At 36.9% G+C, this 15,052-nt stretch overlaps 1 protein-coding gene across 4 annotated transcripts in view; it reads right to left on the reverse strand.

Annotated features, from left to right (window-relative positions):
- The window catches only part of phactr3a (phosphatase and actin regulator 3a), a 73,944-nt gene that overhangs the window by 11,829 nt on the left and 47,063 nt on the right, over positions 1 to 15,052 (reverse strand). For 2 of the 4 annotated variants that reach the window (XM_028454126.1, XM_028454127.1), the window contains exons 4-7: positions 8,908 to 9,156; positions 7,801 to 8,029; positions 5,237 to 5,487; positions 3,650 to 3,803 (exon numbers count right to left, since the gene is read on the reverse strand). In XM_028454126.1, coding sequence (XP_028309927.1) covers positions 3,650 to 3,803; positions 5,237 to 5,487; positions 7,801 to 8,029; positions 8,908 to 9,156 — 883 coding nt within the window. The remainder of the gene's footprint in view (positions 1 to 3,649; positions 3,804 to 5,236; positions 5,488 to 7,800; positions 8,030 to 8,907; positions 9,157 to 15,052) is intronic. The other 2 variants (XM_028454128.1, XM_028454129.1) reach the window with 2 other exon arrangements.

The raw sequence follows: 15,052 nt of genomic DNA on the forward strand, positions 1-15,052 counted from the left end.
GTCGATCAGATACCGCGCCGGGTAGATATTCGCTCCACAAACACACACACACGCACACAGACGTTCCTTGCTTTTATAGATAGATTTACAGCCTTATCTCTGAAATGTGGGTGTTTTTCCCACATTATTTTTATTTTTCATGCCTTACTGGATTTTCATTCCAGTTTAAGTGAGCTTAACTATTTGAACTGGTTTTTATGGTCTTATAATAACCTTTTCTAAAAAAAAAAAAAAAAAAAATTTTAAAATTTTTATGCCTTGGTACTGACAGTTTTCCTAGAATTTCCACGCCAATTGCAAAGTCAATTACAGTATCTGAACTCAATTATTACTCAGTTATGATTATAACAGCAACAGAATTTTTTTAATTAAAATTACAATTATAATTACATCAACCCTGCCGGTCACTGTTCAAACTAATACCTCAGCGTCCATGCAGTGACTACTCTAAACTATCTTCAAAAAGAAGTCTTTCCTCTTTGAAAAAATCAACACCCTATAACAGTTTCATCCTAGTAGATTACATAAAAATATACAGTAGATCAAGCCTGTGCCAAACAGATAATCCATACTGATCCGATTTCTCACTCTATCCTCCAACTACAATGGCTGTTACATAATAGGCACTTGCCTATATAGGTTTGTCCTGTCTCGATCTGTTAAGAGGTGCAAACACATTTCAAATCTGTGTCATTAACCAAGTCCATTTTATGTAACATGATGGTTATCATGATACATGGAGGGCGTTAACAATCTGGTGTTTTCTTAAATGATATATGTATTTCTTAATTTATTCTATTTGTATTGTGTAAATATGTATGTTTGAGGAGACTGAGGCTGTGGTTGAAATCGCACACTAACATACTTATATACAACACACTCAATGAGTATATACTGTCTGCTATATACTAGTGTTGTGTTCAAGACCACACTATCCGAGACCAAGACTTGCCCAAGACCAGAATGCACCGAGACCAAGACAAGACCATAAACGTTTTTTTTAATTAAAAAAAAATATAGAAATAGATAAACTTATGACAAGGTTTGACAGTTAAATAAAATTCTCTCTTTAGTTTTAGTTTCTTTTAAATACATTTGACGGAGAAAAATGGTGCCTGCAAAAAATTAACTAGAATATTAAAACTACTACTGCTACTGATAAATTCACAATTATTGTACAAATTTGAAAACAAGATTTTTATGTCAGCTGAATGTACAGCAAGTGTTTCAAAGCATTTCTGCCAAGAAATAACATGGTGAAACTAAATAAAACAAACTCAAACCCTGGAACAGTCATGTGACAAATCAATCAACAGTTCTTGTTGAGAAAGATTATTATTATTCTGAATACAGTGGAAACAGAAACTATAAAAATAGTTATATTGTGAAGTTATTTATATTGTAGGGAAGATATTATATACAAATATGTAATTGGAATCTAAAGCCACAAAAAAACACCACTTTAAAAAGAAAATAGACTAATATAAGACCTTGTTACAGTTTTTTGAGTCATTCTGCTCTTGCACGACTTGTGGCGATGACGCGCTGGAGATGACATAATCCAAGATGTCGACTACAGCCGACACTGTGTAATAAAAGCCTTAAAAGACATGGATATAATGAAAAGTGGATGGACAGAGGCATAAACATGCAGACTTTCAGTCGGACACACACAGACTTATTAAACACACACAGACCTCGGTAAATGGAACAGGCTTCACCTATTTAAAAATAGCAGGAATTAGTGCTGGTCTCGAACGGTCTTGAGGGAAAATCCCGAGTCCGAGACAAGACCGAGTCAAAATGCTTCCGAGTCCGAGACGAGACCGAGACCTTTAAAATTTGGTCTCGAGACCAAGACTGGTCTCGACTACTACAACACTACGATATACAATAAGTGTGGTTAGGACGATGACCGATGATGAGCGTTCCCACTGCAGTGTACTTTCAAGTTTCCCAAGATGCATTTCAAACCTACAAGGACAAAAACCTGAAGCACACTGAGGCTAAATATCTCTGTTAATTATCAACCTTTCTCCCTAATGTGAGACAAGAATAGATGCTTTTATTTTGAAAAGGGGATGTTTGACTTTTAGCTTGAAGCTGGTCCCGGGATGATTTTACGTTCAGCTCGCAATGCATCATGGGGGGGTTGAGTATGACTCATGTGCCTACTGTGCATACTTAAAAAATGCCCTGATATAGTAAACAACTGGGTATTTCTCGCATACTCAATCTTTTCATACTGTCTAACGTGAACGGAACACACCACATACTAATTTTGCCATCAGACTTAGTATGAGTAGTACGTTAGTGTGACATTTCCAACACAGCCTAATTGTTAAATTGAGTAGTGGAGAAGGGGCGTGGTTTCATCTTGGCTGGAAATATATGAAAAGACAGTGGTGGTCCGTGATCAGTGACGTGCCGTCAGGGAAGGCAAGGTAGGCAGTGCCTACCCAAGGGTGAATTGATATTCTGATAATTTGTTTTAGTTATATTATATTTATAAATTATTTATTCTTCCATTCCTGATAGCCTACAGTACCTATAAGTTTGAAAGTGTCAGCATTTTGTGCTTTTCATAGCCAAATGACTAAACAGCGCTATTTCCTGGTACTGCAGAGATGCTGCACAGTCTCACTCCGCTGTAAGGCAGGAGGAAGCCACACCCTCTTCCAAAAGCACATTGCTGCTCTGCCTCTGTTCCCATTGCGTGTTTTATGTGTTTGCACATGCGCAGTCAGTTCCCCAAGATGAAAACCATTTACGTAAAAAGAGAGCTCTGTACGCTGCCTTTGGACGTAACCGTGCTATGCTAAATGCTATACGTAAGTTCACAGTGCATTAGTGAGTTGATACAGCGTGGCCGTTGCTGCTACGTTCTCTAGTGAGTGGGCGGGATAACACTACACACAGGATGACAGCGCTAGAGACGATAAAGAAACTTTCTTTTGAGGTGAAACGACAGCTTTTAAAAGATGGAGACCAACACCTGAGCTACCAGACCTTCAGCAAAGGTAAGGTCAGAGAAGTGTTTGTATTTTTCACAGTGAACGATACAAAAGGAAGGATTGGCTTTATGGATGCGCCTCACTGAGGCTGTTCCGAGTTGTCGTTGCTGTCGTTTTCTCCGTGTTTCTGTGTTTCCAACACAAACAACAAATGTGCTGCCGTGTCATGAGATATATCTTGTTGGGAGAGTATGGAGGCTATATTAAATAATTCTGTAAGTTTCTCTAATGGTGTTTTACAATGTTGATTTTGTTTGATTAACGTTTGCCAGCAGAAACATATGGAATTGTCATTGGTGTCGACATTGGTGGTCTCGATTTGCAAAGCCCTGCCTACCCAACCCTAGTGCTCACAGCACATCACTGTTCGTGATAATAGCTGCCTCTAAAACATTATTGGCCTCCTTTTTAGCCAATAGCAAAATATGATTGTAATAGCCAGTTTCAACCCATAGAGGGCAGTCATTCTTACTGTTGAGTTGGACAAGAACAAATCAACAATGCTACTTCACAACCATATACATTTGTTTTCAGCAGCAAAAAGTGTATTCAAGGTTTAGTTACTCTTTAACATCACTTTCCTTTATTTTTCAGGTGGATAATTCGGGAAAATTTACAAAATCTTTGTTGCTTACTTGGCAAGTTTCATCTCAATTTGTTGGCGGATTTCCTGTCGTTCCTGGTCGCTCCGCGCAGGAAAGATGTTCCTGTCCTCTAACTCCTGTTTGCTGGGTCTGTTTCGTAGTTTGACAGCAAGCAACTCCTTTCTTAGCCTGCGAGGAAGCGTACCTGCAACCACAAATACAGATAGATTCATAATTATAACGTACATTTATAGTGGGGCTAAAATAGGATCAAATTCAAATGAGAAAATTATTTGAAATTGTTGCATGTTTTCACTGAATTTGCTCATGTATCGTTCAAAAGTTGATGAATGTACACAGTCCATGTCAAATAAACGAATAAATAAATGAATGGAGAAACTCCACGCCAGTATGGGGAGAATATGCAAACGCCACACATATAGGACACAGAACCTTTTTTCTTTGAGGCTGACTGCTAATCACTACACCATGCTGTCCAAAATAAAATAAAGGGGGAAAAAAAGAATATAATGCAATACAATAAAGTAAAATTTAATTTAAAAAAAAAGAAAAAATTGAATTAGTAATAACATAGTTTGACACTGAAAGGCCCTGAAATAATTTGGAATTGTTCTATGTTTTCACAATGAACTTGCCTAAGATAAAAAAAAAAAAAAATTAAATAAATAATAAAGATTAAAAAAAATAGAATAGAATGTTCATCCATCCATCCATTTTCTTCCGCTTTTCTGTTGCCGGGTCGCGGGGGCAGCAGCAGATCTCGAGGCGTTCCCAGGACAGCTGAGAGACACAGTTTCTCCAGCGTGTCCTGAGTCTTCCTCGAGGTCTCCTTTCAGAGGGACGTTCTAATTAGGCACCCAAGCCACCTCATCTGGATCTTCTCAATGCGGAGGAGCAGCAGCTCTACTCTGAGCCCCTCACAAATGACTGAGCTTCTCACCCTATCTCTAGGAAGAGCCTAGCCACCCTACGGAGAAAACTCATTTTGGCTGCTTGTAACTGCAATCTTGTTCTTTCAGTTATGATCCAAAGCTCATGACCATAGGTGAGGGTAGGAACGTATATCGACCTGTAAATCCAGAGCTTCGCCTTTTGGCTCAGCTCCATCTTTACCACAATGGATCGGTTCAGACTCCACATCACTGCAGAATCTGCACCAATCCGCCTGTCGATCTCTATCTCCTTTCTCCCCGAGGTACTTGAACTCCTCCACTTGGGGCAGGATCTTATCTCCAACCCGGAGAAGACACTCCACCCTTTTCCGGTCAAGAACCATGGACTCGGATTTAGAGCTGATTTTCATCACGGCCGCTTCACAGGTTGCAGCTTGATGGAGCCAACAGGACCATATCATCTGCAAACAGCAGTGATGCAATCCTGAGGCCCCCAAACCGGACCCCCTCAACGCCCTGACTGTGCCTACAAATTTTGTCCGTAAAAGTTGTGAACAAATAGATAGGTAGAATAGAATAAAACAAAATCAAATCAAATCTAAAAAGTCGAATAAAACAAAATTGCTATTGTTGCATGTTTTCACTGAACCTGCCTAAGTATCGTTTAACAGTCCAAAACTGTACAATCCTAATTTGACTCTACATTTCCATCTCCTGGACCCACCAGAGATGACGGACTCGTTCCAGCCCTCCAGGTCATTGGGGAGGCCTGAGGTGTTGGAGAAGCACTGGTCCAGCCGCACGTTCTCCTTGTTCTCCTCAGCCTCCTTCTTGGGCCAGTCGGACCCTCCCCCCAGGACACAGCCGCCCCCAAAAAACGACATGTGTTGGTTCTCAGCGCTGCAGGAGCGAGACATCCTTCCATCAGAGCACCACAGCCGGGGGGGCGAGCCCTGCTCACACCCTTCATGGACACTGGGGTTGGGGGGTTGGGGGGTTGGGAGGGGCACACACACATCCAACAGATGTTAAGAGTCTAACAGGTGAGGGGGGTTTTAAGGAATGAAACTGATATAAAAGTCAAGATCAATCAACAGTCAATCAATAGAAATGCAACAAATTCATATCAGTGTTGTTCATATCTTTAAAAGCCTTAATGCACTAAAGAGAGTCCTGCAGCATCAAAATAACATTTATGAACGTGACCTAGGGTGGTCCCAAAAACTATCATTTTTTGATTCTCTAGATTTTTTTTTAATATGTTGCCAAATAATTTTGGTTTTTAAATTTTATGCAAAATATTTGATATTTCGAGGTTGCAAGAATAGCTTCATACTATTAACATGGTGTAGGGTTTTTCAACCACTGTGCCGCGAGAAATCATCAGGTGGGAGATTATTAAATTTCACCAAATTGGTGTAAAAAAACATTTTTGAAAACAATCACTCTTAACGTTTAACAACAAAATTTGATCAGAAACATATTTATTTATTTAATAATAATAATCATTCATGTATATCTTGTAAAAATGTAATATAAAACAATATAACGTAAAAATATTATATATATAATATATATAAATATGAAAAATTATATAACATAAATATATGAAAACATTTCACAAAATAAAGATCAATTGTAGTTCTAATCATATTTTATGTTTTGTTTTATATTTGAATTCAAGACACTTTAACAAGAATGACTGCATATTGTTAACTACACTTTTTATTTGAAAAAATAAATATATCTTTCCAGCTAATATCTTCTGCCGGTAAAAAAATAAAAATAAAAAATCGTAATAGATTTTTTTTTCACTGTTAATTTGATTCCTATTAAAAAACACCTATGCAAATTGTTAATTGCACTTTTTATTCAAAAGTAGAATTATGAAACATTAAAAAATAATTTGTATTTATTTTATTCCTATTCAAGACACTTTGATGAGAATGACTGTATATTGTTTATATATTCTACCATGTTTCATTTTTTTTTTCAATGCAATGATGCTCAAAATAAAATAAAATATAGTATAATGTATGTGTAATTAGTCTGTAGTTTATTCTGTTTTTATTGTAAAGTGTCCTTGGGTGGCCTGAAAGGTGCTTTTAAATAAAATGAATTATAAATATTATTATTAGTCAAATTCCAGGACATTTTGAGCAGTGAGTGCAACCTCTAAAACATCTCCTTTTTTCTCAACTTTCCTCCTAAATCATCTTCTGGATTAGAAACCTAATGCAGGGTTCTAATCCAGGCTTTAATGGACCACCCTAATGTGGCCTAATTCTGCCACCTACTGACTCTACTCTGCTATTCACTATTTACTCTGTTTGTAGCAAAACTAAAGATCAGGGTTGGAATCAATTCTAATTGCAATCACGTAATTGATAAATAATTCCAGTTATGGTGTAATTGTAATTGTCATTTTAAAATTATGTTGCTGTCATAATCATAATTAAATTGTAACTGAGTTTAATTTACTTTGTAATTGGAAATTCTATCAAAATGGTCAATTATAATGTTACAGTTCTACAATTATTAAAATATGTTTCATATCAAGCGTTCCTACATCTTACTATTACAAAAAAATGAAATCAATAGGTATACTGACACAAAAAAGGCTCAGACACCCACACCAAAAATAATAAAACCTATATTTTCATTGATTATGAAGCATAACAAGGTAACTAATAAATAGGAAATAAATTAGATGATAGATGTTTGTTTTTAGTGTATTTTACAGCTGATTTAGGACCTGTTATCAATAGAGACGCTAACAAAAAGCTTTTTATTATGTTATTTATTTCAGGCTCCGTAATTGTGATTAATTTTTTATTGAACTTTAGTAATTGAGAACATAATTGTAATTAACTTTCTGAGGATAAAAAAAAAAGAAATTTAATTGTAATTAGAAAAAATGCTGGTCACTGTAATCGTAATTGAACATGGATAATTGAAAACGTAATTGTAAATGAAAAATGTATTTGATCCCAACTCTGCTAAAGATACATTTTATAAACTATTCCAAAAAAAAAAAAGAAGAAGACATGTAACGGTATATGAAGCTAACAGTGTTGTTTAAATATGTTGTGTCTGAATCATGTTAGAAATTAAACTTTTCATTTAACTTCCTCCACCTCAGTGAGAGTTGGAGAGAAATGTGGTAAAGAACATAAAAAAGCATGTCAAAAAGAAGATCATATTTAATAGCTGCAACAAAAGAGTAGAAATAAATGTGTTTTCATTAACGTGGTGAATATACTGTACAGTTAATGTAGTGTCGCTCACCTCTCCTGTCGGTTCTTGGAAGCGAAGGCTCTCTGCAGTTCCTCCATGATGCAGCTCGGAGGCATGGGAGGGTGGATCATATTGCCGATATGTGGGGACCCTGAGCTGTTGGCCAGGGGCCCTCGTAGGGGGAGGGTGATGGAGGCCATGCTGTCAGAGGCCCTGGGTGGAGGCTCCTTAGGAAGGTAGGAGTTAGGCAGGTGAGCAGGAAGTGACACGGGGCCAGAGTCTGAGCAGATAGGGTGAAAAACAATGACAACACTTTAACATTGTGTGGGAGGAGTTTCATTTCATGGAAATGATTTTAATGCTGAAAATGAACATGTTTTCTATAAGAAGAAGAAGAACATGTTAACTTAGTTATGATAATGATTCATTTACTGCCTCTTATTTTTCTTACAATTATTTATGCATTTTTACTTATACATTATACATGATTTTTTTTTAACTTATTTAAAATTATATTTTGCACACTTATCTTTGTTTCATATTCATTCTATTTTAAATTCTTGTTGTTTTCACTGACTGAAGGATTTTTGCAATTTTGTTGCACTTGTTGCAATGACAAAGTTCTATTCTATTCATTTTCTTCATTTTCTGTAACCTACACAGTGTGTATTTGCAAATAAGCACTGTTTACACTTTCCCATTACACTGATACTGCACTATAATTGTATCACTTTTACTTTTCAGGCAGTAGATGAAGCAGCAGGTGTCAGACAGATTATGACTGCCAACTGTCAGTCATCCTCAGAGGCGTCTAGTGATTGCTTTGATGTATCCCTACATCAAAGCAATCTGATAAAGTTGTGTGAATAAATGAAAGCTTAACATATTATTTAAAAAAAGAAGACAAAATTGACTTTCTGGAATTACATGTAAGGGCCAATTATTTCTAACACAATCAGACAGAGAACAATCATATTTAAAGTTCCTTTAATGAGGCCTTATATTTATCATGTCTATATACAACAACTACAAATACTATAAACATGGCCAGGAACTTTATTTTGACACTTTTAAAAACATCTGAACAAGTTTCAACAAATATGCATTTCCAAGACAAAGCACATAATAGAAAATGAGAAAAGTACCCCAAAAACTCACATCTCAAATAAACTGACAGTCGGTTAACCTCACCATCTCCGCTACTGGGCTGGGGCAAAAGTTTGAGAGGAACTTGGGGTGGTGAAGTTCCTGAGGTGGTCTCTTCCTCTGATCGTTCTTCCATCTGCTCGCCCACGTCCTGCAACCCATCGGGTAAATCCCCCGCAGGGTGCACCTCTTCTTCTCCCTCGTCCTGAGCTCGTTGAACATTCTCTTCTAGTCGTTCACAGTCCTGAAGTGGAGCGGCTACTGGGAAACACAAAAGAACAGAACAAACTTCAATATTGGGTTTGGTTTGATGAGCTACACAGAAGAAGCAAATACGTTTTAAAAGTAATTGTATTATCTCAAACTGCGTAATACATCTAGGGCTGGGCAATACATTGAAATCCAAGGTATATCAAGTTTTATATTTTTAGCGATACAGAAAATGACAATATCGCCTATATTTTACTGGTTTTTATTTATACAATCACACATAAAAAAAAAGTTAATATTCTGGTTTATTTTTCCATGACTTTTTGTTACAAACAAACATAAACGATAAAAAAAATATTTTGGTTTATTTTTTCCATTACTTTTTGTTACAAACGAACATAAACGATAAAAAAAAAAAAATATTTTGGTTTATTTTTTCTTTACTTTTTGTTACAAACGAACATAAACGATAAAAAAAAAATATATATATTTTGGTTTATTTTTTCTTTACTTTTTGTTACAAACGAACATAAACGATAAAAAAAAAAAATATATTTTGGTTTATTTTTTTCTTTACTTTTTGTTACAAACAAACATAAACGATAAAAAAGAAAATATTGTGTTTTTTTTCCATTACTTTTATCACGAATGAACGTAAATGACAAAAAATATGTATGTATATGCACTGTATATGTTTGTATAGTATTCTTACATAATGGAAAACCAAATGCGAAGTTTAAAATGTTATTGTGTGAAGGAGGGGTAGGCACCAATAAGTTAACTTGAACTCTGCCAACTCCTTTTGAGCACTTTCTCCTTTAAATACGTGTTACGTATTGTACATTAAATGTGTTTTTTATGTTGCTCAAATAAATAAATAAACAAACAGTACAAATAACATCATACAAGTATTTAATATTATTCCTAGAGTACAGTCAAACAGTGTTCTTCTTTACAATCTTTCCATATTTTTGAGATAAATATAATTTATAGTATCATTGCTCGCGTTACTTCTCAGAACAGCATGAAAAGCTCAGTTAGATGGATTTTTGAGTACGTCCTAACCCAGACCTTCCCCTAATCAAACCACAATACAGAACTCACTCACACGTGCTGTCCCTTAGAGGGAAAAAAACCAAAAGTGGCACACATTGTGCAGCTGTTTGTTAATAAATGACCCTGTGTGGCATTTTTCATCAGCAAATTTAACCCAGAGATTAATATTGTTTATCGCCATTTTGAGCAAAATTATTGAGATATGAGTTTTGGTCCATATCTTACTACATCCATCACCAGGGGTGGACTGGCCATCTGGCACACCGGGCATCGTCCCAGTCGGCCATCAACTGAAAGTGGTCTGGTCCACTACGTTTTTTTGACGAGTGAGTGGAGGCAAACATGATAACAGGTGGAAAATAATGTTCCAAAAGTGGAAAAAACGTGGCAAGAAAAGAGTGAAAAGTGAGTAAATTGGGCCAAAATCAGTTAAGAGTGGCCAAAAATGGGCAAATAAAAACGAACCAGGTGGTATGTAATGGCAAAGGATAGCTTAAATGAGCAAAATGTGACAAACAGCAGTGAAAAAGGGAAAAAACGTGGAACAAAAAGAAAAAAAAATGTATTAAAAGTGTCAAAAATAACTTCAAAAATGTCCAAAAAAATAGGAAAATGTTGATATTTATTGGCAAAAGGTAGTTAAGTCAGAAAAAAGTGTCCGAACTTCTTGAAAAGGAGCAAAAAAGGGGTTAAAAAGTTTCCCCATTTTAAGGTTTTCTGGGGGAAAAATAATAATCTTTATTTATTGTTCTGCCAAACTGCCTGTAGCTCCCTCCCTCCCTCCTGCTAAGCAGGGGGAGGGGCCAGGTGGAAGCCCCTCCCACTTGTGAGTGTGCACACCTGAATTACACCTTTTAATGACACTAACCTGTCACTGTGGCAGTGTTTGTTCAGCAGCTACATGAGGAAATAATTATTGACCCTCAGTTGGGACTGAACTTTGATGTGATGACTCTTTACATGTCTGGATGGACTAGTCGTGGTAAGAGCCTCGAAATACAAACACGGGTTTCATTTCAACTTCTTTTGCTTGGAAAATTCATTCAAAAGTAATAAGGAAACCTGGACTTTAACATTGTTGAGCATGAAAACTTCAGTTGAATGCATTTGTTGTTAATTTATCTGTCAGGTTTGGAAATGAAAAGGCGATTAAAATCCTGTTTATTAGGTTGATGTACTTGCTTCATTTAAATATGGATTAAGCTTATTTCAAGTGCCATGTTAACTGTGTAGTTGAAACCAGATCTGGTTAATGTGAAGTACAAATACGTTCAGATAAAATGGTTAAAAGCAGTTTGTGGAGTTAAAAAGAATGGTGACTATAAATATTTGATTTGTTTCTTTAAGACTTGACAAATAAATAATATATACTCACATGTTAAAGACTGTAAAACACCAATAATTTAATCTAATTAAGATTGGAAGTGGAAAACCTTGTTGTACTGAATTAAAATCGTAAAATATATTAAAATACACTTCAATAACACTTCAAAGGTAAAAAGTTGATAAGTAAACTTTGATTTCAAGAAAGGAATGGTTTTCTAATTGTTGTTGTATTGTGTATTTTCCTTGTGAGGCTTAGTACCTACAAACAATACTTTGAATAAAAATAAAGAAGTAATTGAAGGAGTGAAGTCCAGTTGTTGTTCAAGTCAAAAATAGCTTGTTGAGTTTGATTCGACATTTATTTTATTTTTGCATTTATATCCTTTTTCTTCTTTACCATGTGTACATATATTGTCAACGTTTAACACGATGAGAAGTGCAATATTTTAGCAACATTTGCAAAGAAAAGAAAAATAAAATGTTTATTCTGTAGCTTAATTGTGATCCTCACCAGCCCTCCCTATATGAAAGGATAAAACACACTTTATCAAAAGGAAAAACATGTCAAAATGAATGGCAGTTATACACCCATGTGATGGGGGGAATACAAGGGAAAGGGAGTTTGGGAGTGTAACAAAAAGAACAATAAGAGCAAAGCCATATTTGGTTGCACCGTTGGTATAAGTTCAAATGCAAATGTGAATTTGGTAAAAGCGATACAGTAATAATAAACTGATGGAGGTTAAAACAACAAAAAGTCTCTAACTTTTTGATTATTGCATGTTTGTTTGTTGTTGCCATTTCACAGTTGTGTAATATGTCTTTGTCTTAAGTGGGTTTTGTGTTTTCTTGTTTTTAAATAATCTATTTTATATTTAAGGCAGCGCATACTATAAATGCTGCTCAATCATATACTCAAAGACAGAAAATCAGAGGAACATTCACTTCTATAAGGCCTGGTCATGGTTTAAAATGATAGGCAAAAAAACTATTGAGCAGATGACAATATTCACTTGAATGCACTTAATTCAAATAGTCTCTAATTATTGATCATTAGACTGAAAAATTTATCACCAAACAGCAAATGTTTGTTATTTTGCCCTTAAATGCCAAAATGAGAACCTGGGAACAGTTTGTGTGAACATCTGTGAAAACATGTGCTTGTCTGTGGGGACCTCTAGTGGTTGATTTGTGTAATTATAATAAAAAAAAACAATTAGAAAACATATTACATCTCTCCAACAGTCAGTGAACAAATAGTCTTTAGGTAAGTACAGTAATGCAGCCTGCTCTTAGACACCCCCCCCCCCCATTCAGTTTAATCTTTAATTGAATGGGTTAAAACACATGTCAAACTGTCCTTTTAGAGCAGTGGTTCTCAAACGTTTTTGGTTCGAGTACCCCCTTTCTCTTATTTCTGAATCCAAGAACCCCCTTTTGTACAACAACAACATTTTGCTTAGACAACCATTCACTATTTACAAAAACAACTCTGGAGCATAATGCTTGTATGAATGAGTAATAACACACATTTTAAATCATCCAATTTTGTAACTAATTGGAAAGAAACAGTCATTTATTGGATTGTGATATCAAAAAGTTCTGGTGACCCCAAAGACATTTTTTTTTTTAATATCATGTTTGAGCGCAGATACACACACACACACACACACACACACATATTTGTATATTAACTGCATTTTAGTTTAACTTAAACTTATATTTCACAAAGTGAATGTATAGAAATACAAGATTGTGTCAGGTGACCCTAAGGTTGAAAAGCACTGAATTAATGGCGCCAAAATGGATTTTTCTATAGTTTGTATCACTTCTCTCTCTCAAGTACCCTCTGCAATGTCATTGCGTACCCTTAGGGGGACAGGTAACCCCCATTTGGGAAACACTGCTTTAGAGCATCCAATTCAGCCAGCAGCAGAAAGTAAAAAAAAGTCAGAAAGCATGAATCATTGTGTAAATGACCAACTAATTCAGTTGTAGATATCTCCACAATAATACACATATGATAATGACAATATTAGCAGGGCTCACATTTTCCACATGCTTATATAGAAATAAAATAGAATAGAATCTTTTTATTGTCATTATACACAAGGTACAATTAAATTAAACTCTTGTGGTGCAAGATACAGGCAATTTTTTTCAAATTATTTCACAAAATTTCCCCAAATTACATAAGAATTGGTCACAAAATCAAATAAATTGAAAGTGAAGATCTTGCAGGGACTGAAATCTGTCACTTATTGCAATGATATTATCAGTGCTGTACATTTATTTATACGTTTCTCTAACCAGAGCCCAATAATGATGAGACAAGTTCGGATGAACTTGGGCCGGGCCCGCAGAACGTCTCTGCGCTGAATAGCACGTACCACTTTCCTGAGAATTCAGTCAAATGACTTGGTTCCACAGAGTAAAAAAAGTTCTCAGAGAAGCTCAAAACATTCGCTCATAGAATATCCATGTCAAATAACAGCCTGATTCAACAATCATTAACGAAGGAGTAGTCACTTGAAAAATGGGGCCCCTGGTGCCCCCGTGGCACATATGGTGTAATGGACCCCATTCATATATTGGTATGTGTCAATGATTTGGCACCACCAACTGTCGCAATATCCATCCATTTTCTTCCGCTTTTATCCGGGGCTGGGTCGCGGAGGCAGCAGTCTCAGCAGAGATGCCCAGACCTCCCGATCCACGCACACCTCCTCCAGCCGTTCTGGGGGGACCCCGAGGCGACACCAGGCCAGCTCAGAGACATAGTCCCTCCAGCGTGTCCTGGGCCTTCCACGAGGCCTTTTCCTAGTAGGCCATGCCTGAAACACCTCCCGAGGGCGGTGACCAGGAGGCACCCGATACAGATGCCCGAGCCACCTCAGCTGGCTCCTTTCGACGTGAAGGAGCAGCGACTCTACTCCGAGCTCCTCCCGAGTGACTGAGCTTCTCACCCTATCACGAAGGGTGCGCCCAGCCACCCTGCAAAGGAAACTGTTTTCGGCCACCTGTATTCGCAATCTTGTCCTTTTGGTCATTACCCAAATCTCATGACCATAGGTGAGGGTAGGAATGTAGATCGATCGGTAAATTGAGAGCTTTGCCCCCCGACTCAGCTCCCTCTTTACAGCGACCGCATCACTGCTGACGCTGCACCGATCCGTCTATCGCTCCATCCGACCCTCACTTGTGAACAAGACCCTGAGATACTTGAACTCCTCCACTTGAGGCAGGGATTCTACACCGACCCAGAGAGGGGAAGCCACCTTTTTTCCGGTGGAGAACCATGGGCTCAGATTTGGAGGTGCTGATCCTCATCCTGGCCGCTTCACACTCGGCTGCAAACCGCCCCAGTGCACACTGAAGGTCCCGATTTGATGAAGCCAACACAACATCATCTGCAAACAGCAGAGATGGAATCCTGAGGTTCCCAGATCGGGTTCCCTCCGGTCCCTGGCAGCACCTAAAAATTCTGTCCATAAAAATAATGAACAGAACCGGTAATCGAATTGTGCGAAGCATAATCATTATCTACGTTGAATTACCTTTGAAA

The sequence above is a fragment of the Gouania willdenowi genome, chromosome 7 (assembly GCF_900634775.1).
Source record: "Gouania willdenowi chromosome 7, fGouWil2.1, whole genome shotgun sequence".
Lineage (NCBI taxonomy): Eukaryota > Metazoa > Chordata > Actinopteri > Blenniiformes > Gobiesocidae > Gouania > Gouania willdenowi.